Source organism: Hypanus sabinus, chromosome 25, assembly GCF_030144855.1.
Source record: "Hypanus sabinus isolate sHypSab1 chromosome 25, sHypSab1.hap1, whole genome shotgun sequence".
NCBI lineage: Eukaryota > Metazoa > Chordata > Chondrichthyes > Myliobatiformes > Dasyatidae > Hypanus > Hypanus sabinus.
In genome coordinates this window covers 17613911-17639851 of record NC_082730.1, presented here as the reverse complement: position 1 = coordinate 17639851, position 25941 = coordinate 17613911, and the positions used below count along the sequence as shown (strand labels likewise).

Below are 25941 nucleotides of genomic sequence, written 5' to 3'. Positions count from 1 at the left end.
GCGTGGAACATACTGAAGGGGTGGTGTTAGAGGTGATTAGGAATATTTGAGAGACTCTTGGGCACATGGATGAAGGAAAAATGTAAGGATATAAGAGAAGGAAGGGCTGGGTTGATCTTGGAGTAGGTTAAAGGGTTGGCACAACAGTGTGAGTTGAGAGGCCTGCACTGTGTCATACAGTGCTCTGTTCTGTGTTAATGCGAATGTTGCATTTCTCTGTATGTTTTCATGTACATGTGATAAATAAATTAATCTGAATCTGAATTGTTGGAAATGTTGGAGAGGGTTAGTTGGTGAGATTGTTCTTGAGAGACAGTGATGGAATTGACAGCCAACAGCATTCCTTATTTAGTGCTTTTAGCAGCTTGACATCAGTTAACACGGTGAATAGGCTGATGTCCACCTCGAAGTGGAATCCATTTAGCTTTTAAAAGTGCAGTAGGATAAATATTTAAACAAAGGAATATTGATGCAGTTCTGTGAGTGAGCTCGTGTTTGAGCTACACCATTGCAGTCAGATAGAAGTAGCACTCACCATCTCCTTGTCGCTTATTTTTCATGTTAGTATGCATTAAAGGTAGCAATTGCTCCCACCCACTCACTTTTTCTTTCTAATGTTCCCCATGCCCCAAGTCACATGGCCACAGGTTGACCTCTGGTGCTCACATTCCACATGTAGGCAGGGAGTGATTATGTAATTTATCAAGTGAGGTGACTGAAACTCATGCCTCCTTGGGTGGATGTGACTGGAATATTGACCATATTTCTGTTCTGTAGCTCCGACAGGTTTTTGGACAAGTGCAGTGCGCTGACTGAGTTTGAGTAAGTTGCTTATTACTAATCAGGGATTGAAGCTGCCAGTTAAAAGGAGGTTCATTTTCCCCAGGTCTCACTCAGGCGGGTTGTCCAGTCAGAAGTCCCCATTCATCTTATACTTTTCACAATCCTGATCTCATCCAAAACTCCACTAAGCTTATTCCAATGCCTGGTTTCCAGTTGGACCATCTATCACCTAAGTTCTTCCAAATCTCCATTCTTCACCAATTCTTGCTGCTTGTACCTTCATTGTTCAGTCTTTGATGCTCTTTCCTTAAACCTCTTTACTTCTGCCTCCCCCTCCCTGTCTTCACATCTCACTGCCACAACCAAGCTTCTGGTTACATCTTTCAATATTCCCCTTTGAGATTTCATGTTCAATTTTGTTCAAAATGCTCCTGTGAACAATTGAGATGCTTTACGATGTTAATTAGATTAGATTGGATTCAACTTTATTGTCTTTGTGCCGAGTGTAGATACAAAGCCAATGAAATGCAATTAGCATCTAACCAGAAGTGCAAAAGAATAGTGTTATTTACAAAATAAGTGCGAATAAAAAGTAAGCGCTACAGCACACAAATATAAAAGTACTGAGACAGTACAATATGGGTGCAATACTGCTTAGCGCTGTGATGTGAGGTTCAGCAGGGTCACAGCCTCAGAGAAGAAGCTCTTTCTGGTGTGGGAGCGGAGGCTCCTATAGTGCCTACCGGATAGGAGGAGAGTAAAAAGTCCATGGTTAGGGTGAGATGCATCCTTGATAAATGTGTTTTGCCCTGCCCAGACAGCGTTTATGGTAGAAGTTCCCAATGGTGGGTAATTGGGTGCCGACCACCCGCTGGGCAGTTTTCACCACATGCTGGAGTGCTTTGTGGTCCGATGCGGGACAATTGCCATACCACACTGAGATGCAGTTGGTGAGTATGCTCTCAATGGTACAGCGGTAAAAGTCCGTCAGTATCCTGGGACAGAGGTGAGCTTTCTTGATGCTCTGCAGGAAATAAAGGCGCCATTGCGCCTTTTTGATCAGGATGGAGGAGTTCAGGGACCAGGTGGGATCATCGGAAATGTGGACACAAAGGAATTTGAAGCTTGATGCACGCTTCACTACACCTCCGTTGATGTAAATAGGGACATGAGTGTGGCTCCTAGCATGCCTGAAGTCCACAATGATCTCCTTGGTTACTTAAACCAAATGCATTAGCACTAAAACAGATAGCTAGGTAGAATGTTTTCATATGAGCTACTTGAGAGTCAACAAGAAAATCTTTCCTACAAATTATGTTGTTGATTGCGACAGGCTCAATCAATTGGTAATGCTATTTTAGATAAATTTTGAGTTTGAAATGGTGGAAAATATAGTTTTCATTTTGCATGTTGTGTTTTTGTTTATATATATGTATCTGTGCATGTGTGTGCCTGCTTAGGAAATGGGGAGGAGGGGAATAATCAACAAATGCTCATTGCTTTGCCTCGGTTATATCAGTAACTGACTGTGTGAATCCTGTGTGCAGAAGAGGAAGTGGTTGGTTGGAAGATTGGAAAGATTGGTTTGGTCACATTTTCTTCTTTTTTCCCTCCCAAAGGAGATGACTCTTTACCAGGGCACCAACCTCCCACCAGTCCGTCACTCAAGAGCCCATTTTATAACCATAGGCTTGTAAAATTAGTGTGGCTGTGGGAGCATGGACCGTCGGGAAGAGAACAGGACATGATGGCCCAATGCCCTAACGCTCACCTTCACAATCCGTAAGGCTCAGAGTTGAGCAACACACAAATAGCTGGAGAAACTGATTGGGTCAAGCAGCATTTATGGAGGGGAATGGACAGTCAATATCTTAGGTTGAGACCGTCCATCTGGACTGAACAGATAAAGTTCAAGTCTCGACCCAAAGCTTTGACTGTTCATTTCCCTCCACAGATGCTGCCAAGTCCCTTGATGTCCTCTAGCTTCTTGTGTGTTACTCCAGATTCCAGCATCTGCAGACTCTTGTGTCTCTAGGATTACTACGAACACGTATAACATAAATGTTCTTCCAAGAACGCTCCAACTGATAGCCTTCCCATGCCCTTAGCTGGCAGTTTGTTCAGCTGTGGGCAGTCTGACCTAGAGTCTATATGTAGCATCAGTCAATTGGCAAGGACCAGACTGAAACCAATTAATGTGTCCTTACTCTTCACTGCTTACCTAACGCAGCAGGTACCTCAAGTTTTCCTGCTCCATTTAAAACACAATCACCTTCTGAGATCTGGAGTTCACAGTTCAAAAGGTGGTGGAAGCAGATGCTGTCATCAGAAGGGAAGAGGTGAGATACCCGATGGAGAAAACTTTGCAAAGCTCCAAGGAAAAAATGGTGAATGAGACTGACTGGTTTACCCTTGCACTGAGTGAAACCTTCCCAAATGTTATAAACGTAAGACTATAAGACATAGGAGCAGAATTAGGCCACTTGGCCCATTGATTCTGATCCATTTCAGCATGGCTGATCCATTTCCCTCTCAATCCCATTCTCCTGCCTTTTCCCCAAAACCTTTCACAGTCAGACTAAATGAGAACCTATCAACCCCTGCCTTAAATGAACCCAATGATCAAGACTCCATAGCCTCATGTAACACTGAATTCCACAGATTCACCACTCTCTGGCTAAAGGAATTCTTCGTCATCTCTGTTCTATGTGGACATCCCTCTATCTTGAGGCTGTGTCCTCTGGTCCTAGACTCTCTCATCAAAGGAAACATCATCTTCTTAAATAAGGGGCCGAAAGCTGCTCACAATATTCTAAGTGAGGCCTCACCAGTGGTTCATAGAGCTTCAGCATTACATCCAATGCTTTTATATTTTAGTCCTCTCAAAATGATTGCTAACATTACCTGGGCAGTACCTGAGGAGGAAGGTAAAACTGCGCAGGCGCGGGTTACGTCAGCGGCAAGCACGGGGTTTAAAAAGAGGACCATTTTCAGGAGCGGACAGTGCCGGTGTGGGCAGCAGAGTGTGTGGGAGCAGAGTGCTGGGCTTTGGCTCAGCGGGCTTCGGCGCAAGGGGACTTCAGTAAGAGGAAATCAGTGAGCCTGAGTACGTGCTTGCTGAGGTAAAAAAAAGGTAAGGTCGGTAGGTACTTTTTTTCATTTATTCTGACTAATCTGGGTTCAAGTAATGGGGGTGACAGTTAGAGCAGTGGTGTGCTCCATATGCAGTATGTGGGAGGTCAGGGTCAACACAGTTGTCCCTGATGACCACACCTGCAAAAGGTGCATCCAGCTGCAGCTCCTATCAGCCCGAGTTAGGGAGTTGGAGCAGGAGCTGGATGAACTACGGATCATTCGGGAGGCAAAGGGAGAGATAGATAAGAGTTATCGGGAGGTAGTCACACCGAAAAGACAGGAGATAGGCAAATGGGTGACAGTGAAGAGAGGCAGGGGGAGCAGACAGAGAGAGCAGAGCACCCCTGTGGCCATTCCCATCAACAATAACTATACCGTTTTGGATACTGTTGGCGGGGATGACCTACCAGGAACAAGTGGCAGTGGCACTGAGGTTGGACCCTCGACTAGGAAGGGGAGGAGGGAAGAGAAGAGAGCAGTAGTGATAGGGGATTCTATAGTCAGGGGGGCGGATAGGAGATTATATGGGGAAGATCAGGAGTCTCGGATGGTATGTTGCCTCCCTGGTGCTGGGGTCCAGGACATCTCAGATCGGGTGCAGGTTATTCTCGAGAGGGAGGGCAAGAACCCAGATGTTGTGGTCCATGTAGGGACCAACGACGTGGGTAGGATAAGTGAGGGGGTCCTGCGTAGTGAGTTCAGGGAGTTAGGTGCAAAGCTGAAGGGCAGGATCTCCAGGGTAAATCTCAGGATTGCTACCTGTGCCACGTGCGAGTGAGGCAAGGAACAGTAGGATTATACAGATTAATACGTGGCTGAGAGTTTGGTGCAGGAGGGAGGGCTTCAGGTTTTTAGATAATTGGGCTTTGTTCCAGGGAAGGTGGGATCTGTTCCGATGGGACGGTTTACACCTGAACTGGAGCGGTACTAACATTCTTGCAGGAAAGTTTGCTAGTGCTTCTCGGGGGGTGGGTGGGCTTAAACTAAATTTGCAGGGGGCAGGGATCCAGAATGCGAGAGAGGTTAGCGAGATGAAGAATAAAGGACAGGTGGGGACTACACGGTTCTGGAATATTAAGTGTGTAGTAGAGAAAGGTGAGGTGGAACAAGTGATAAGGAGGACACATGTACAGAGGGATGGTCTGATGGAACATGGAGTTAAATGTGCAGAAAGAATAAGTAAATTTAGGAATGACAACAAAATTCAAGGGGTGTATAGCCCAATGGGAGTTCGGGGAGCTGGGTTAAGCACAATAGGCAGCGATTTAAACAGAGAGAGGAGAAATGGGCTAAAAATTCTATATCTGAATGCACGAGGTGTCAGAAATAAGGCGGATGAGTTTGAAGCTCAGGTGTGAATGGATAACTATGATGTTGTTGGGATAACGGAGACATGGCTGCAGGGAGATCAGACCTGGGAAATGAACGTACAAGGGTATACGTGCTATTGTAGGGACAGAAATGCGGGCAGAGGGGGTGGGGTGGTCCTGTTGGTGAGGAATGAGATTCAGTCCTTTGCAAAGGGGGGACATAGGATCAGGAGAAGTAGAGTCTGTGTGGATAGAACTGAGGAACAGTAAGGGCAAAAAGACCCTAATGGGCATTGTCCACAGGCCACCAAACAGTAGCATGGATATTGGGTGCAAGTTGAATAGGGAGTTAACATTAGCATGTGGCAAAGGTAATGTCGCAGTAGTTATGGGGGATTTCAACATGCAGGTGAACTGGGAGAATCAGGTTGGTGCTGGACCCCAGGATAGGGAGTTCGTAGAGTGCCTACGGGATGCATTCTTGGAACAGCTTATACGAGAGCCAACCAGGGACAAGGCTATTCTGGATTTAGTCTTGTGTAATGAACAGGATTTGATAACCGATCTTGAAGCAAAGGAGCCATTAGGAGGTAGTGACCATAATATGATAAGTTTTTATCTGCAATTTGAGAAGGATAAGGGCAGATCGGAGGTGTCAGTGTTGCAGTTGAACAGGGGAAACTATGGAGCCAAGAGGGAGGAGCTGGCCAAAGTTAACTGGACGGATATCCTAGCAGAAAAGACAGTGGAACAGCAATGACAGGTATTCTTGGGAATAATGCACAAGGTGCAAAATTAGTTCATCCCCCGGAGAAGGAAAGGATTCAAGGAGGGAAAGGGGCCACAATGGTTGACAAAGGAAGTCAGATATTGCATAGCATTAAAAAAAGGAAATATGACAGAGCTAAGGTGAGTGGGAGGGCAGATGATTGGGAAATTCTTAAGGAACAACAGAATCTAACTAAAAAAGCAACACGGGGAGAAAAAATGAGGTATGAACACAAGCTAGCCAGGAATATAAAGGAGGATAGCAAAAGCTTTTTTAGGTATGTGAAGAGAAGGAAGATAGTTAAGAACAATGTTGGGCCCTTGAAGAATGAATTGGGTGAAATTGTTATGGGAAACAGAGAAATGGCAGAAGAATTTTGGAGGTACTTTAGATCTGTCTTCACTAGGGAGGACACAAGCAATCTCCCAGATGTATGGATGGGCCAAGGACATAGGGTAACAGAGGAAAAGAAACAGATTGACATTAGGAAGGAAATGGTGATGAGTAGACTGATGGGACTGAAGGCTGACAAATCCCCAGGTCCAGATGGTCTGCATCCTAGGGTACTAAAGGAGGTGGCTCTGGAAATTGCGGATGCATTGGTAATCATTTTCCAATGATCCTTAGATTCAGGATCAGTTCCTGAGGTTTGGAGAATGGCCAATGTTATCCCACTTTTTAAGAAAGGAGGGAGGGAGGAAACAATCGTCCTGTCAGCCAAACATCAGTAGTGGGGAAGATGCTAGAGTCCATTATTAAAGATGAAATAGTGGCATATCTAGATAGCAGTGATAGGATTGGGCCGAGCCAGCATGGATTTACCAAGGGCAAATCATGCTTGACTAATCTATTGGAGTTTTTTGAGGATGTAACCAGGAAGTTAGACAAGGGAGATCCAGTGGATGTAGTGTACCTCGATTTTCAGAAGGCATTTGATAAGGTCCCACATAGGAGATTGGTGGGTAAAATCAGAGCTCATGGCATTGGGGGGAAGATATTGACATGGATAGAAAACTGTTTGTCAGATAGAAAGCAAAGGGTAACAGTGAATGGGTGTTTCTCGGAATGAAAGGTGGTGACTAGTGGGGTGCCACAGTGCTCGATATTGGGACCACAGCTGTTTACAATTTACATCAACAATTTAGATGAAGGCATGGAGAATAACATCAGCACGTTTGCTGATGATACTAAGCTGGGTGGCAGTGTGACATGTGATGAGGATGTTAGGAGAATTCAGGGTGACTTGGATAGGCTGAGTGAGTGGGCAGATACTTGGCAGATGATGTTTAATGTGATTAAGTGTGAGGTTATCCACTTTGGGAGTAAGAACAGGAAGGCAGATTATTATCTGAATGGTGTAGAGTTTGCTAAGGGAGAAATAGAAAGAGATCTAGGAGTCCTTGTTTATCAGTCACTGAAGGTGAATGAGCAAGTGCAGCAGGCAGTGAAGAAGGCTAATGGAATGTTGACCTTTATTACAAAGGGAATTGAGTACAAGAGCAAGGAAATCCTTTTGCATTCATACAGGGCCCTGGTGAGACCACACCTGGAGTATTGTGGACAGTTTTGGTCTCCAGGGTTAAGGAAGGACATCCTGGCTATAGAGGAAGTGCAGCGTAGATTCACAAGGTTAATCCCTGGGATGTCCGGACTGTCTTACGCAGAGAGGTTAGAGAGACTGGGCTTGTACACGCTGGAATTAAGGAGATTGAGAGGGGATCTGATTGCAACATATAAGATTATTAAGGGATTGGACAAGATAGACGTAGGAAATATGTTCCAGATGCTGGGAGAGTCCAGTACCAGAGAGCATGGTTTGAGAATAAGGGTAGGTCATTTATGACAGAGTTAAGGAAAAACTTCTTCTCCCAGAGAGTTGTGGGGGTCTGGAATGCACTGCCTCGGAAGGCAGTGGAGGCCAATTCTCTGGATGCTTTCAAGAAGGAGCTAGATAGGTATCTTATGGATAGGGGAATCAAGGGATATGGGGACAAGGCAGGAACCAGGTATTGATAGTAGATGATCAGCCATGATCTCAGAATGGTGGTGCAGGCTCGAAGGGCCGAATGGTCTACTTCTGCACCTATTGTCTATTGTCTATTACATTTGCCTACCTCACCACTCATTCTACCTGTAAATTGACCTTGAGGGAATTCTGCATGAGGACTCTCAAATGATGGATTGGCTGAAAGATCTCCCATCAGCTCAGCTTTCCTCTGCATTCTTTGTGTTTTGGCAGTGGTTATGTAGTTTGTTAAGTACATTTAGTCCTGCATAGGAACCTTGCCCTTTAGCCCATTCTTTACTGGAGTCCCATTTCGCATTACTTTCACATTATGTATACTCACAGAGACTTCCTCACACTGGAATAAGAAGACACTAGTCTTCATTATGTGTCTCCTGCTGATGGTGACTGCCAAGATGGAGTTGTAGATGCATTTATTCAGTATTGCGTGGCTCTCCTGAATATCATCAATGGGAAAGTTCTCCAGCTCATCCTAGAAAAGCAACAAAAGATTCCGCGTTATTGTCAGGCCTGAATGATTATGTCTGTTTCTCTCTCAAAATGCTACCTGAGCCTTTGAACATTTCTAGCTTTTTTTTTACATCTGCCTTTCAATATGACCTTTAAAATACAGTTAGTTTTTTTTTAAATAATCTTGTCAAAAATTTACAAGGATGTTGCCAGGACTTGAACTATAAGGAAAGTTTGAATAGGTTAGGACTTTGTTCACTCGAGCACAGGAGAATGAAAGGAGATTTGATAGACTTTTACAAAATTATGAGGGGTATAGATAAACAATAGCAAGTTTTCCTCTGACGGTGGGTGAAACTAGAGCTAGAGGTCATAGTTTAAGATTGAAAGGTGAAATACTTAAAGGAAACCTGAGGGGGAACTTCTTCACTCAGAGGGAGGTGAGAGCGTGGAAGAAGCTGCCAGCAGAAATGGTCAATATGGGTTCGATTACAACGTCTAAGAGAAATTTGGGTAGGTACGTGGATGGAAGGGGCATGGAGGTCTATGGTCCAAGTGCAGGTCAATAGGACAAGGCAGGATAATAGTTCAGCATGGACTAGATGGGCTAAAAGGCCTGTTTCTGTGCTCTACTTCTCTATGACTCAATGACTCTATAAAAGGCTTTTCTACTCACATTTCATATTTCCAATATCAACAGCACTTTCCTTTTTACATTTTTGATAATTATTGTCTCTCTCACCTACATTACTTCCGGACTGTCTGGTACTTTTTCTCCATGTCCAATTACTACCAGCTTTTGCCTTTCACTACCATTCCTTTATTATTTTATCTCCAACTAGCACCATCTTCCTCTCATTTTCTCTCTTCTCCTCAATGAACATTGCTTCAATATTCTTCTTCTCGCTTACTTTTTGCATTATTAATTTAATTTAATTTTTGTAGACCCATCTTATTGTACTAATAGTTTTTTTAAATTATTACGTATTACAATGTTCTGCTGCCGTCAAACAACAAATTTCATGACATACTGTATGCCAGTGATATTAAAACTGAATTCTGATTCTGTCTCTCCTTCCTCTGCTTTTTAACACTTGCTCATCTCAACATTTTCATCCTGAACATTATCCCTTCTCTCATCGGGAAGAAGATACAAAGCCTTGAAGCACATTCACCAGGGTCAAGGACAGCTTCTACATCACTGTTATAAGACCATTGAATGGGGTCCTAGTACAATAAGATGGATTCTGGACCTCACAATCCACCTCGTTAAGATTTTGTACCTTATTGTCTGCCTGGGCTGCACTTTCCCTATCACTGTAATACTTCATTCTACATTTTGTTGGTATACTTTGTACTTGAGGTACTTTTGTGATGAATTGATCTGTATGAACAGTATGCAGGACAAAATTTTCACTGTACTTTGGTCCATGTGACAATAATGAGCTAATTTACCAACTTACCCATTTACCTGCGACACCACTGTAAATCCGTTTCTCTCTCCATGGACACTGCCCACCTTGCTAAGCAGTGCAGTGTTCCAGTTTTACAAAGGAAATAATTCCTCTGGATTCTTACCTTAGTCTCAAGGTCAGCCAGTGTGAAGGAAGTATCACTTAGCTGCAGTAACATGTCCTGACCCCAGACCTTCCCCTCAGCATCAAACTTCCTCAGCTGCTGGATGCAGTGTTCAACATTTACCTTGTTGTTCAAGTCATGGTCACAGCTAATCAAATGCTGCACAGAAAATTCAGAAAATAGTTATAAAATCTGAATGAAAAGTTCTGTGTCAAAAGCCAGTGAAGGAAGAGTACCTGTATTTCATTACACCTATAGCTTTAGCTAATGTTTTAGGCTCAGCTTCTTCCCCTCCACCATCGGATTTCTGAACAGACCATACATAAACGCATGAACACTACCTCACTATTTGTCTCTTTTTTTGCATAACATATTTATATTTTTATATTAAGAAACATAGTTATTTTTATGTCCACCACAAAACAACAAATTTCATGGCATATGTTGATGATAATACACCTCATTCTGATTCTGACTCTGTTCTTGTCTTTTCTATGAGACCTCTTCCATCCGGGGATCTACCACTAATTTTTTTTTAGATATAGCAGAGAATAGGTACTTAAAGCCCTTTGATTTATCACTAGCCTAATCACAGGACAAATTACAAAGACCAATTGATCTACCAATCAGTATGTGTTTGGCCTGTGGGAGAAAACCAGAGCACCCAGGGGAATCCCAGCAGGAGAACATACAAACTCTTGACAGACAGTGGCAGGAATTGAACCCAGGTCACCTGCACTGTTGTGCTAACTCCTACACTACAATGCTGCTCAAGATTGGATTGGATTGACTATTATACATTCTTTGACAGGCTGTTCCTGGGAGGTCATTTTACACTCCCAACACATCCACCCTGTTGCAATGTTTAACATCCTGACCCTCATACAGGAACTCACATACTGATCATTGGGTATTTGAATGGTGAAGTGTGCTCAACATCTTCCACTTAACCCCTACATACTGTTCATATTCTATACCAATTTTGATCCCGCCCGAGAATCCCCTCATAACAAGTGTCTATACCAAATTTTGAACCACAGATCTATTTAGAATGTATAAATAGCCTATCTGACATTAATAAATGGGTGATTAATCCTTAATTAATGTTTCAGAGATATAAAATCCATTTCAATAGATATGGGTCAAATTCGATCCGGAACAGCCTTTAATGTACGTTCATCCTTAGTTAATGTTTCAGAGATCTAAAATCTACTTCAATAGATACGGGTCAAATTTGACCCGAAACAGCCTCAATGTACAAAAATTTGTAGCACCTTTACTAAAGTATAACATTTTTAAATATTTTCAATTTTGTGCATTTTAGGTCACTTTAGGAAAAGTCATCAAATTTCGGCTTTAAAAAAAGGCATTTAGGGTGTTTTTACTGCTGTCAAATGTCAAAACAGGTCAAATTTGACCTGCAAGTATGTAAGGGTTAAACCCAGTGTAAGCCCTGGCCCAATGTGTCAAACCTAGGAGATGCTGGTATTCGAATGGAGGTGAATCCCTGCTCCCTCAACCCATTACCTTTAACTGTGACACCAATCTATAATGGAAAGCTTTTAGGCTTCAGCCTTGGCTCAGGTGCTGGCTCTGGACAGAAGGGCTTCAAGAATCGTGGTTGATGTTCTGGTTGCTGTATGGAGTACTGTGTTTTCAGAATAAAACACTTTGGCATGACTCCATCCTCTGGCACCAGTTTTGTGAAAGCACTATGGAAAGTATCTTATTCGGAAGCATCACAGTTTAAGATACGGGAGATATTATAACAAGACACAATTCAGTAAGGCAGAAATGTTGTACCTATATAGAAAGAAGCTTTACAGCCTTTGAAATATTTTTCTAGATGTGGTGATTTTTATAATTGGGAACATGTCAACCAGTGGGCAGTACGGTAGAGTAGCATTTAGTGTAACACTATTACAGCATCAGCAATCCGGGCCAATTCCACTGCTATCTGTAAGGAGTTTGTACGTTCTCCCCATGGCTATGTGGGTTTCCTCTGGCTGTTCCAGTTTCCTCCCACATTCCAAAGTTGTACACTGCAGTGTCATTACACGAACCGCTGCTACCGTACCACCCACTGGCTGACAAATTCCCAATTACAAAACTCACTGTATCATGAAAAGTTTTTCAAAGGCTGTAAAGCATTTTCCTACACAGACACAAAATCTCTGCCATACAGAATTGTACTATGGTATAGCATCTCTCATTTTTTATTGTACATATAGTTTATGATTGTAAGCTTGTCACAGTCAAAATACTGTAGTGAGTCCACAACCTCTTCACAGTCATGAATCAGAGCTGGTAGGTAATACTGTTTAATAAATTCTTCATCCATGTAACAGTATTTATTGTCATAGAAGGACAATAGGAATCGGAAAAAATATCTAGGCACAAACCTCAACACGGTGCTCGATCAGGTTATCTGTGGACCTCAGTTTCTGTGCATAGGCTTTTCTTTGCTCTTTTGTACGGTGAGAGAAAAATAGAGATTAGAATGCAAGGGAGAGTAAATGCAACAGTCTAGGATTGAGCTTTGATGCAATGGCTAAGAGGAATTTTACCTGAAACCAATGTTCCCTCTAACTTGTGCACAAAAATCTTGCGCTGTGCAATTTGTTTTGCACAGTGACAACAACATGTGCATACTGAATAGTTTCTTCAATAAAATCAGTATAGATAAGCCAGTTCTAAAATCTGCAGACCAATCACTGCAAACGTCACATTGTCAACACTGTCCACATCAGAAACTGGAAAAGATAATGTGATTGTTTACGATTGTGAAATGTATTTAGCATGCCAATGAGGTAGGGCGTGACAACCTTTTGTGCGCTAGTAGGAAAGGTGTGTGCTTGCACACAGATACACCTTAGAGGGAACATTGGCTGCAACACAGATCAGCTTTCAGCTTGTCAGATCCCTCCATGATATCTACTCTTGTCAAACAGAGTAGGCAGGTAGGTCAATGTACTCTTCAGCTCACAATTTACCTCATCACAGTCCTTACACCTTATTGCCAACCTAAACTGCACTCCCTCTAAAACTATAACACATTCTATTATACTTTTCTCTTGTACTACCTCAAAAAAATTATGTTTTGGGGTATCTTGTTTCATGGATGTCAATGAAGAGTAAGAATTTCAGGCTGTATGCTGTATAAAGTTTCAAAAGGTTCAAAGGTACATTTATTACCTAAGTATACAACTCTGAAATAATTCTTCTCTGAGTAGCCATGAAACCAAGAAAGAAAAGAAAGGCAACACAATCATCAACACCCAAATCCCCCTCCCACCACAGGAAAAAATGAAAAAGGCACATTGACTACCAAGTAACCTCCTCCTGCACAAAAGAGATAACAAACAAAAACAGAATAGGCACATCAACCCCCAAATCCCACCTCCCCACCCAAAAAAAGAACAAAAGTGCAAAAGGCACATCAACCCCCCCCCAAATCCCTCCTGCTGCACAAAAAAATGAACAAAAACAAAACAGGCACATTGACTCCCAATTCCCTCTCCCTGCACAAAACAAGAAAGATTAGATGAAAAACACAGAATATAAAAATCTACAACTCTGAAAAAATAGTCTATAGTCCAGCTCCACATCCAAAATGCAGAAAACCTGGGCAAAATTCACCAGGCACAGTGGCAGATTCTCTCCTCTCCAGTAGCAGAGCGACCGAAGAACAGACAGCCACTGCTCACGCTTCGCCCTCGCCTCGATGCTTCGGTCTCCCTCATCGCTTTAATCAGTCCACAATGGAATCTTTAATTCATGAAATGAAGTCAAACATTGACTTGCACCCCATCCCACAGCTTGCCTGCCATGAGGTTCATGCCCACTGTCTCTGTCTCCCGGAATCCTCTCATTCACTATTAAGTTCAGCCATTTGATTTGAAATTATGTACTTGGATGACTTGTAAAAGTACCGTATCATTATATTTTGATACATGTGACAGTAACAAATGAGTACCAATATCAATTGTGTTATCAAGCATGAGTTACTTATCAATATTTGCTAATTCAAGATTCAAGATTTCTTTTTGTCATTCTTTAGCACACAAGTGCAAAGAACAAAATGATTGTTACACTGGATCCGATGCAGCATTAAAAATAGTAAGCATAAAGAACCTAATAAAAGAAATCAAAATAAAAAGGATAAATATAAATATCAAAGGAATCCTACAAAAACACAATGTACAAGTAACTGGTATATGCATTGATTGTACTGTGTGTACATCAAGTGACACTCGGTGATGGGCATGTAGTAGTGGTGGGGTGGGTTAACATGTGGACGTGCTGGTCAGCCTGATGGCTTGAGGGAAGCAAATACTTTCGAGTCAAGGGGTCTGGGTGAGGATGTTACATACCCTCATCGCTGATGAGAGTGGGACAAACAGTTCATGAGCAAGGTGATATTGCTGGCCTCTTTTGAGTACTTTTCAGTATATATGTCCTTGATGGTGGTGCATTGGCCAGTTATAACTACCATTTGTAAGGCACTCCTGTTCTGCGCTAGGCAGTTTCCATACCACATAGGCATACAGCATCCTGCATTACTTACTGATGTCCAGAGCTCCATCCGTCAATATTCCACAGAGTTGGGCATCAAGGGGTGCTAGCAAATGGAGATTCGACCAATCTTCTATGCGGTGGTGTGCTGGAGCAATGGCATCAACACGGGTGATGCCAACAGGCTCAATAAACTGACTAGAAAGGCTGGCTCTGTTATACGAGTTAAACTAGTCACACTGGATGATGTGGTAGAACAAAGAACCCTACAGAAAATCCTGACAATTCTGGACAATGTTTCTCACTCCCTGCATGCCACCTTGGCTGAACAGAGGAGCACTTTTAGGAATAGACTAAGACAACTGCACTACACAAAAGAGCACTAAATTAGGCTCTAAAATGAGTCAACATATAGCCGGGGAAGTGTTAGTATTTCTACTTCTCTTCTAATATTTATAATCTGTGCACTTGTAATGCTACTATAACACTGTAATTCCCAAAGGAATATTGATTTCTCTTGGGATCAAAAAAGCATCTATCTATTATGGATCCATATCTTCCATAATGGTACTTCTTCATCACAAATCATCTCAATACCGAGAACCTACCTCTCCAAAGCTGACCTTCTCTCCATTATATTTTCACAGGTAGAAAGAACTATGATTGCACAATCCAGAATTCTTTATGTATTTCTTGAGAGAGTGGAACTGTCTATCCTGATGTAGGCGAGGACAAGGTCAACACCCAAGCCTATAGTAAGATGTGGTCTATGTGATAAGTATTTTCTGTCACCAAATAAAGACCAAGCAACTGCAGCTGGCATCCAGTGGCTTATGTGTGGGTTGTGGGTTTCAAGTAATGGGATGTGCTGGGGGTTAGTGAGAACCAGGAAAGACTTTGTGCTTGTAATTTGAAAAGGAAGACGTCATAGTTGTAGGAGAGTCAAATTATCAAATGTTAGACATATGCATCAATAAAAGGTCTCCATAAATGGGGGTTCAACGTTATTATCATTGTGAACTCTCAAACAGGTAAAAAACAACCCATCACTTACGATAAATGGCCTTTGCATTTGGTCTGTTACCAACACTTTGAGTTCTTTGGAATGGAGATTTTTCAGGTAGCCGCACACTAGAAACAAAAAATAAAATGTTTAAAACATGAAAACAGGCCATTTGGCCCAACACATCCATGCTGACTTTCTTGCCCATCTCCACTAATACCATTTCCCTGCATCCGGTTTGTATCCTCCTGCACCTTGCTTATCTAAGTGCCTGTCTAAATGTCTTTTAAATGTAGTGATTGTATCTAATTGACCACTTCCTCTGGCAGCAAGTTCCAGATATCAGCCATTCTCTGTGTGAAAAAAAAATCCTTTCTAATCCTTTTAAAACTCTATCCACTCACCTTAAGGCTACACCCTTTTGTTTTTGGTATCTTTACCATGAGAAAAATGATCAAATACTGAAAGGCCTAGTTCAAGTGGACGTCGACAGGATGTGTCCTATTGTGGAGAGAACTAGGACAAGAGGGCACAACCCTCATACACTTAGAACAGATATGAGTTGGAATTTCTTTAGCCAGAGGATGGTGAACCTATGGAATTCATTGCAGAGGTTGATAGGTTCCTGATTAGTAACAGCATCAAAGGTTATGAAGAGAAGGCAGGGAAAATGGGGTTGAGAAGGAAAATAAATCAGCTATGATGAAATGGTGGAGTAGACTCAATGGGTTCAATGGCAAATTCTGTTCCTATGTCTTATGGTCTTATGAACATTAAGTCTCCAGGATTCCTGATCTCGCAGACTCTTTCGAACAATGCCAATTGAGTCTGACTTGCCTCTTCCCATTCCTCTGCCAAAATGCATGACTTCACATTTTAGAAGTCCATAAGACAAGGGAGCAAAATTAGGCCATTCAGCCCATCCAGTAGCTCTGCCATTCAATCGTGGCTAATTGATTTTTCCTCTCTACCCCATGCTCCCGCCTTCTCCCCATAACCTTTGAAGCTTGTATTAAATTGTACCTGCAACTAGACTTCTCATTCCACTAGCCTATTTTATGTCCCATTGGGGGCTAATGAGTCTTCACTAGCTCCCAAGTTTGGTATTATCAGCAAATATTGAAATTTTAGACTGTATTTCAATATCCAGGTCATTTCTAAAAAATGTTCTAAACTTCTAAATAAAATCGTACTTTGTTATGATTTTCCACCTTACTCTTTACCTGTGCGGTAATTTTCCTGGAGCTGTTACACTTTATTCTGTATTGTTATTGTTCTACCTCATGCACTATGTAATAATTTGAGCCGAAAAACAGCATGTACGGCTTGGTACATGTGACAATAATAAATTGATAACAAACCCGGAACAAAATTTTGTGAACATGCTTATTCAGCTACTCATTGAGACTGAGACATACTTGTCAAGTGAGTGGTTGTCATCATACAAAGGAATCTGTTGATTTCTATAAAGTCCATACATTGCTGGCGCTGATCAGGATCCTGAAAGGTAATAAACAAACCATCATATTTTCCAGTAAATACTACTTGCTCGAACAGTAAAAGGTAGTGAGTACAAGAAGGTGTGGAATGGAGGAAGGAATTCTGACGAGAGAGCAGGGTAGAGGGAAGACAAACTGTTAAAGGCCAAAGGCATAAGGACCTATACCATAATTATTTTACCATAGGAGCCACGTATCTGTTCTCTATCTGCTTTGTATACTGTGTTGTGTATTTTTTATGGTTATTATGTTAGCTGCTCACATGAGTGGGGGCGTGGCAAAAGTGAAGGGAGTAATTTCCATATCCTTGCTTATTTTGTGCAAGCTTATAGCTTGGAACTGTGGAGGTCATATCTTTTGTTGGCCACTGAGATAACGCTGAATAATGCTTGGGTATGCTTAAGTTGATCGTTTCAAGACCATATGTTTGCTAATTGCTAATAAAGAATCAAATAAATGATTCAACCTTTGGAGCAATCATTGGAGCTGGGGGTGCATCATGCAAGTAGAACAATTGCATAGTGGCAACTGTTTTATTTTAGTTCTGCCACTACAGTTAGTATGGATAATTGATTAGTAGGAGAATAGCAGTGAATGCTAATTGGAAAGATAACAATGCTTGCAGCAGCAATTGATTAACCTAATGCCCTGTCATAAGCATTGATTCAGAAAGCATGGATGAACATATACTGTAAATCCACCATATGCAATATACCTTACTGATGTACCTTTTTTGTGACTGGCAGGGCAATGTCCACCACTCGCCCAGGAGTCTATTGAGAAACAGATTATCAGTTGGTTAAACTCCACTGTTCTTTCCCCGTAGCCCTGTTGGATTAAAGTATAAAATTGTTATTTTTCTTGTAGTTTAATTTACTCTATGCTTGCTTAGATTTGTATATAATCAGCTATTAGTGTTTAATTGTTTAGTGAATTTTCAATAATTGTACTATAGCTAATTCTGTACTTTCTCTGCAGCTGTGTCATTTCACTGAACTTAACTGTTTCATAGGTTATTTCTTGTCACTGGAATTTTTTTTATCTATTTAGTTTCTGTAAGACAACCTCAATTTCTTTTTTCATTGTGCTTTGTTTTCGACATTTCTTTGTTCATTATCTGTTATTATAACCCCCAATGAAACAATGGTAATCCCCAATGCCTCATTATGCCTCATTCTTGATTTCTGAAGAATTTCTGGCTCATGACATCCCCAGATCCAACAGCCCTATAAATATTTTCTGAGCGCTTGGATAATTAGACATGGTAATTGACTCCCTTGCATGCTCCTCTCTCCCCATCAACTGTTCTAGCCCAAGCAGAACATGTTTTATGAGATTATTTTCAACCATCTCTTTTGCAAGTTGCCAGAAGTGCCTTCTGGGCCTGGAAAAAGTGAGATCTATTCCATTCAGGCTTGATGAGATCTATTCACAAATAAAATCCAGGAAATGGTGATGCAACAAGATTAAATCAACTGTGAGACCGTTTAAAGATCAAACTGATTCTTGTATCATTGGTGAATGTTTTATTCAGCTTTGATCTGAAGCTCCCCAAAGACAAGAAAGGATAATTTGGCTTTTGGTCTATCCAGGTCACCTTCCACATTTAATGCCCTGAGGGAAAAATTCATAGTGGGAGTCCCTGAGGCAGTCCTACATTGAGTGCAATGTCGAATGGCAACTCCTGCGACACCGTTGTTTGGGTCTCTACCATTCCTTTGGCTTTATCAGCTGCATGGAGAGGGGGGAGCCTGCTGCATGGGCAACAGCTTGCCCCCCATATCCTACTGCCCTGGCTTGTGCATCAACTGAATGTAGGCAGCCACGACACAACATCCTTGGTCAACCCTGACCAATAGAGAGTCTCTCTCCTCACTTCAAGGAGAAAAAGAGAGAAAAATATTTTAGCCTCTGTCATATCTTTCAGCCGTAGGACATCCTCTGTGCTTTACAGCCAAAGAAGACATTGTTGAAGTGTATTCAGCGTCACTATGTAAGAAACTTAACAGCCAATTTTTCCGAGCTAGGAAGTTCCCACTAATAGAAAACAACTAACTCATCTCAAAGTCAAAATCAAAGTCATGTTTATTGTCAGGTGCACAGGAGCAAGTGTTCACAGATACAATGAAAATCTTGCCTGTAGCAGTATCACAGACACACAGCATCAGATAAGCAGCATTTACAAGAGAAGCTAATTGAACATAAACGATACACAATTTTTTTATATCAAAGAACACAGAGCAAAGTAGCCATAATGTTGCTTATCTGTGGTGAGTAGGGTTTTGCAGATTGTTTCAAGAGCCAAATGGTTGAAGGGAAGTAGTTATTCTTGAACCTGGTGGTGTGAGACTTCAGTTTTCAAGTTCAGTTTATTGTCATTCAACAGTACATATGTAGACTGCTAAATGAAACAGTATTCCTCTGGACCAAGGTGGACAACGCATTGCACATAACTCACACACACAACACATAAAGGAATATTACCACAAATAAATTTACAACTAATAAGGTGCATCTATGGCGCAAGTTAAAAAGCAAACAGTATTTGCTATTGGTGCTTCATATGTGATGAGACCTGAGTGGTGGTAGGGAGTTCAGAAGTCGTACAGCGAGGGGGAAGAAATTCTTTCCCCTCCTAACAGTTCTTGTCCTAATGCTATGGTATCTCCTTCCTTCCTATCCAAGAAGGTTTCTGTACTTGCTGTCCAATGCGAGCTGCAAAATGATGGCATGGCATGGAAGGTGGGGATCTTTGTTGACGGATGTTACCTTCTATTAATACTCCCGATGGTGCGGTAGGACGTGCCCGAGATGTATTGCCTGAAGTTCACTATTCTCTGCAACTTCTTATTTTCCTGTCCATTTGAGTTGCCATATCAGACAATGTCAGGATACGTTCAACAGTATATCTGTAGAATTTGCTTTGCTGTGGATTACGAATTCCTTTTCAAGACAATTAGATCATTTGTGTCCACATGGACAGACATGGACGTGGCAGATTCATCCTTTGCTACCCGCAGAGAGAAATCCAGCATTGAAACGGGCTCTGCAACCCATCAAGTCATAGAGACAGAAAAGCACAGCACAGAAACAAGCCCTTTGGCCCATCTAATCTGTGTCAAACCATTTAAACTGCCTACTCCCATTGACCAGCACCGGGACCGTAGCCCTACCATCCATGTACCTATCCAAAATTGTCTTAAGCATTGAAGTCAAGCTCTCATGCACCGCTTGTGCTGGGGGCTCATTCCACACTCTCATGACCCTCTGAGTGAAGAAGATTCCCTTCATGTTCCTCATAACCTCTTCACCATTCATCCTCAACCCACGACTCCTGGTTGTAGTCCCACCCAACCACAGCGGAAATAGCCTGCTTGCATTTACCCTATCTACGTCCCTGATAAGTCTGTGGCAATTGGCACTAATCCAATACTGAGGCCTTTGTTTTATTCTTGATACACCATCAATAACTGTCTGAGACGTGAGACGAGATATAGGCTTTTATTGACTGAAAGAAAGAACAAGCAGCAATTGACCACCATGCTACATCCTGGAGACTGAGGGCAGGGCTCAGGCCCCAATCGTCTTTATACCAGAGTCTATGGGAGGAGCCACAGGAGCAGTCAGTGGGGGGGGGGGGGGGGGAGGGCGTGTCCAGACAGGTATATGTAGTTCACCACAATTCTCTCACTTTGTCACCATGGACAATTTACAGTGGCTGACTAACATGCTGACTCACACGACTATCAGATGTGGAAGGAAACCAGAGCATGAAGAAACCAGAGGAAAAGAGTGTTTTAAAATTGATCCTAAAGGACACAGGCAGCCACTGTAATAATCCGAACATCAGTGACGTGCTCAGATTGAGCAAAAGTTAACTCTCAAGGCATGTTTAACTGAGGTATAGCACAAGAAACCATATAAGTACATTCTGAATATACTGATCTCAGAGTTACTATTGGCCAGCCATCAAAGCCACATCTCTCCCTGATTTCCTTATTTATTTATTTACTGAGATACAGTGTAGAATCAATCCTTCCAGCACTTTGAGCCACACTGCCTAGCAATTCCCCCAATTTGATCCAAGTCTAGTCAAAGGACAATTTTAACAGCCAATCACAGTTCTTCTTTGGACCGTGGGAGGAAACCAGAGCACCCGGAGGAAACCCACATGGTCACGGGGAAAACGTACAAACTCCTTACAGGCAGTGACGGGAGTTGAACCCAGGTTGCTTGTACTGTAAAGTGTTGTGCTAACCACTACACTACCATGCCACAGATGCCAAACACAGACACACAAACACACACACACACACACACACACACACACACACACACACACACACACACACACACACACACACACACACACACACACACCCAGAATTAATGTTTCACACCCTGTCACTATTCCCAATTTACCTTGTTAACTGCCTTTTGAGTCCCCAAGACTTAACTGTCTATTCAGCCCCCAAGAATTTTTAATTTAATTCTTTAAAAAGGAAGGTGACAAAACACTCTTTGTGTAAGAACATGGCATCACTGCACCTAGCATGGCGGTTAGTGCAGCACTATTGCAGTGTTCAAAATTCATTTCCTGTGCCCTTTGTCAGAAAGTTTGTATGTCCTTCCCAAGAAGCATGTGGGTTTCCTCCCACTGTCCAAAGACATTCCAGTTAGTAGTTAATTGTTCCTTTGTAAAATGTCTTGTGATTACTAGGGTCAAAACGAAAGGCTGCTGGGCAGCCATGTGAACCCTTCACAACTATTTCCAGTAAAACAATTGAAATGAGAACCAATTAAGATTTGAATGATCAGGAGGCGGGATGGAGATACATTTCTACCAAAGGAGGTGTAAAGTGCTCCTTCCCTCCACTAGACTGCAGGTCACCCTTGGGCAAAGTGTAGCACCTGCTTAGTCCCCTTGATCAGGGTCACATGAGGCCATGGGAGCAGGTGGTGGATGGTGGTATGAGCAGCCGGTGCATATCACAAGTCCTGGTTATGTGACCACTGATGCCAGGCAGACAATCTCTGAAGAGCATTGATAATGGCTGGGATCACCCATCTTGTAAAGACTCTGCCCAGAAGGAAGTAATGGCAAACCACTTCTGTCGAAAAATTTGCCAAGAATAGTCATAGTCATGGGCCATGATCACCCACATCATACGGCACGGCACATAACGAACGAACCCTCACCAGAAGCGAAACGGCGAGAGGCAAGGTAGAGAGAAGAACAGTAATGTCCATGAGAGGATGGAGAACATGGAACAACCATGATCACCCACATCATATGACACAGCACATAATGGAAGAATGACAGAATGTACAATTCTGAGCCAGGAATCTGCTGATCATTTCTCGGTCTCAGCTGGGCCAGTGCAAAATCTGTATGTGTTAGTAAAGCTGGAGTGTGAAGAAACATCTGATAGAAACATTGGCTCAGTTCTAATCATGACAGCTGTCCTGTGACACTACTCTTGGCCATTCGAGGTGGGAGCTTTCATTTTTGACAAATAAAGTAGGACATTAAATAAAACTGACCCATTTGGGATACATGAGAGCTTAAGATAAAACCAGTTAAACTCAGTGGAATCAAAACTTAGAACAGAACATCTCAGGAACAGGCCCTTCAGCCCACAATGTCTGGGCTGAATATGATGCCAAATTAAACCCGATCCCTTCAGCATGTACATTCAAGATTCACGATTCAAGTTTATTTTTCACATGCACACCGAGACATGCAGTTAAATGTGTTGTTTACACTAACAAACAACACACCCAAGGATGTGCTGGGGCAAGTGTCACCTCACATTCCAGCGCCACATAATCCATATTTGTCCAAGATGGTGCTGGCAAGACATGGTGATACTTCTCCGGCAGAAAACAAAGCTACTGACTATTCTATTAATTATACTTTTTCTGGATCATATTTCACAGCCTGTAACTTCCCTTTGAGAGTCGTGCTTTTGAACAATCTGTACGACCTGGTGTTTTTGCAGTATCTTGAAGGATTCTGCAAAACTGGACTCTGAAGATTGCAAGGATGGCTACGGCATCTATTGCTAGACTGGACTTGGGGCAGGATTGAAACTTTGGGCTGGATCAAAGCAACGGGGCTTGGGTGAGAGCAAAAAAATGAACCTATGTTTTGCTGATTTATGTGCCGAGTCAGATTAAAAAGATCAAGACGTCAAGGATGAGAGGGGAGAGACAAAATAGTGTTCAGCTCACTACTCTGAGAGGCTTTATGTGCCTCCACACTGAAATGACTCTCCAGCTGTGACCTGTAACCATCAGGTTCCTGGACCATGTACAGCACCATGGCTGTGGACTCACTTCTGGGGACTCTCGGTTCGTGTTCTGTGTGTCAATTGTTGGCTTTTTGTACTGTTTGCATAATTTATTCTTTTTTTCCCCACACATTGGGTGTCTGACAATTTTTGTTGGGTGGGTTGTTTTAGTGGATTCTCAAGGTGAGTCTCAAGGTTGTATATGGTATGCATATTTTAATAATAAATGCACAAACTCTGATATTCCCTCCATTTGTGTGCCCATCTAAAACCATCTTAAATGCCACTATCACGTCAGATCATTCTCCTTTGATAATGACAATGATAATGATAGATAAAGAGGAATCAATTTATAGATGATTTAATTCAATATTACTAAAACGTCAAGATTTTTGTGATTTTATGAAAAAGCAGATTCAGTTCTTTTTAGATACAAATTCACATTCAGTTGATGATAAATTTATATTGTGGGAAGCAATGAAGGCATATTTGAGAGGTCAGATAATAAGTTATACTTCTAAAATTAAGAAGGAATATATGATAGAAATAGATCAATTGGAAAAAGAGATTACAAAATTAGAAAAAGAATCTCAAAGAAATACGACAGAAGAAAGATGAAGACAACTTATTAATAAGAAGTTACAATATAATACACTCCAGACATAACAAACAGAAAAAGCAATTATGAGAACTAAACAGAGATATTATGAACTAGATGAAAAATCACATAAGGTCCTTGCATGGCAGTTAAAAACAGACCAGACCTCTAAAACAATAAATGCAATTCAAACAAGAGTAAATAAAATTACTTATAAACCTTTAGAAATTGATGAAACTTTTAAGAATTTTTATTGAGTTGTATAAATCAGAATCACAAAATGATAATGTCAAGATAGAAAGGTTTTTATCACAAATAACTCTTCCAAAATTAAATACGGAAGAACAGAAGGGATTAGATATGCCTTTTACATTGAAAGAGGTCGAAGAAGCCCTAGGATCACTTCAAAGTAATAAATCTCCAGGAGAAGATGGTTTTCCGCCTGAATTTTATAAAAAGTTTAAAGATTTATTAATTCCTCCTTTTATGGAGTTAATACATCAAGCGGAAAGAACGCATAAACTTCCAGAATCTTTTTCGACAGCTATTTTAATAGTATTGCCAAAAAAAGATAGAGATCTTTTAAAGACAGCATCATATAGACCTATTTCTTTATTAAACACTGATTATAAAATAAAAGCAAAAATCTTATCTAACAGATTATCTAAATACTTACCAAAATTAATACATATGGATCAAACAGGATTTATTAAAAATAGACAATTGGCAGATAATGTAACTCGGTTATTTAGTATAATTCATTTGGCGCAAAAGAGGGAGGAAATGAGTGTGACAGTTGCTTTAGATGCAGAAAAAGCATTTGATAGATTGGAATGGGATTTTTTTATTTAAGGTATTGGAAAAATATGGATTAGGAATATCTTTTATAAAATGGATTAAAACCTTAAATACTAATCCCAAAGCTAAAGTAGTGACAAGTGGTCAAATTTCAACACCATTTCAGTTAACAAGGTCAACTAGGCAAGGTTGTCCATTATCACCTGCTTTATTCGTGTTGGTGATACAACCATTAGCTGAATTAATTAGAATGGACCCAGATATTAAGGGTTTCAGAGTTAACCAGGAAGAATACAAGATTAACTTATTTGCTGATGATGTTCTGCTTTATTTAACAAACCCATTGCACTCGTTGCGTAAATTATCCTATAGATTAGAAAAATATGGGAAAATATCAGGTTATAAAATAAATTGGGATAAAAGTGAAATTTTACCTCTTACTAAAGAAGATTATAGTCAATGTCGATTAATAACTCAATTTAGATGGCCGGCAAATGGTATAAAATATTTAGGTATAAGAGTTGATAATGATATAAAGAACTTATATAAATTAAATTACTTACCATTATTGAAAAAAATTCAAGAAGATCTTGATAAATGGATGGTATTACCAATACCATTAGTAGGTGAGTAAATACCATAAAAATGAATATATTCCCTAGACTACAATACTTATTTCAATCACTACCAATACAACTACCCCATTAGTTTTTCAAGAGTTAAACAAATATGTGAGGAAGTTTCTTTGGAAAAGTAAGATGTCAAGAACATCGTTGGAAAAATTGACATGGAAATTGGATCTAGGAGGGTTACAACTTCCAAATTTTAAGAATTATTATAAAGCAAATCAACTTGGATTTATTGCATCTTTTTTTGAGAAAGATAGACCGGCATGGATTAGAATAGAACTAGATAAAATAGGAGAAAATACACCAGAAGATTTTATATATAAATGGGAATCTAAATGGATACGGGAAAAGAAAGAATCTCCTATATTAAAACATTTGATTGACTTATGGAATAAGATAAATGTTGATGATGAGACAAAGAAATCTTTATTAGCAAAGAGATCTTTAATTCAAAATAGACATTCCTTTTACAATAGATAATCAACTTTTATATAATTGGTTTCAAAAAGGGATTAGATATATAGGAGATTGTTTTGAAGGAGGTATATTAATGTC

General features: G+C 41.0%; 1 protein-coding gene across 5 annotated transcripts in view; it reads right to left on the bottom strand.

Annotated features, from left to right (window-relative positions):
• eps8l3b (EPS8-like 3b) overlaps positions 1 to 25941 on the bottom strand; it is an 85253-nt gene that overhangs the window by 35064 nt on the left and 24248 nt on the right. For 4 of the 5 annotated variants that reach the window (XM_059950226.1, XM_059950224.1, XM_059950225.1 and 1 more), the window contains exons 2-7: positions 17797 to 17896; positions 16988 to 17069; positions 15621 to 15697; positions 12454 to 12518; positions 10052 to 10210; positions 8346 to 8495 (exon numbers count right to left, since the gene is read on the bottom strand). In XM_059950226.1, coding sequence (XP_059806209.1) covers positions 8346 to 8495; positions 10052 to 10210; positions 12454 to 12518; positions 15621 to 15697; positions 16988 to 17049 — 513 coding nt within the window. In that variant the 5' untranslated portion in view covers positions 17050 to 17069; positions 17797 to 17896. The remainder of the gene's footprint in view (positions 1 to 8345; positions 8496 to 10051; positions 10211 to 12453; positions 12519 to 15620; positions 15698 to 16987; positions 17070 to 17796; positions 17897 to 25941) is intronic. The other variant, XM_059950223.1, reaches the window with a different exon arrangement.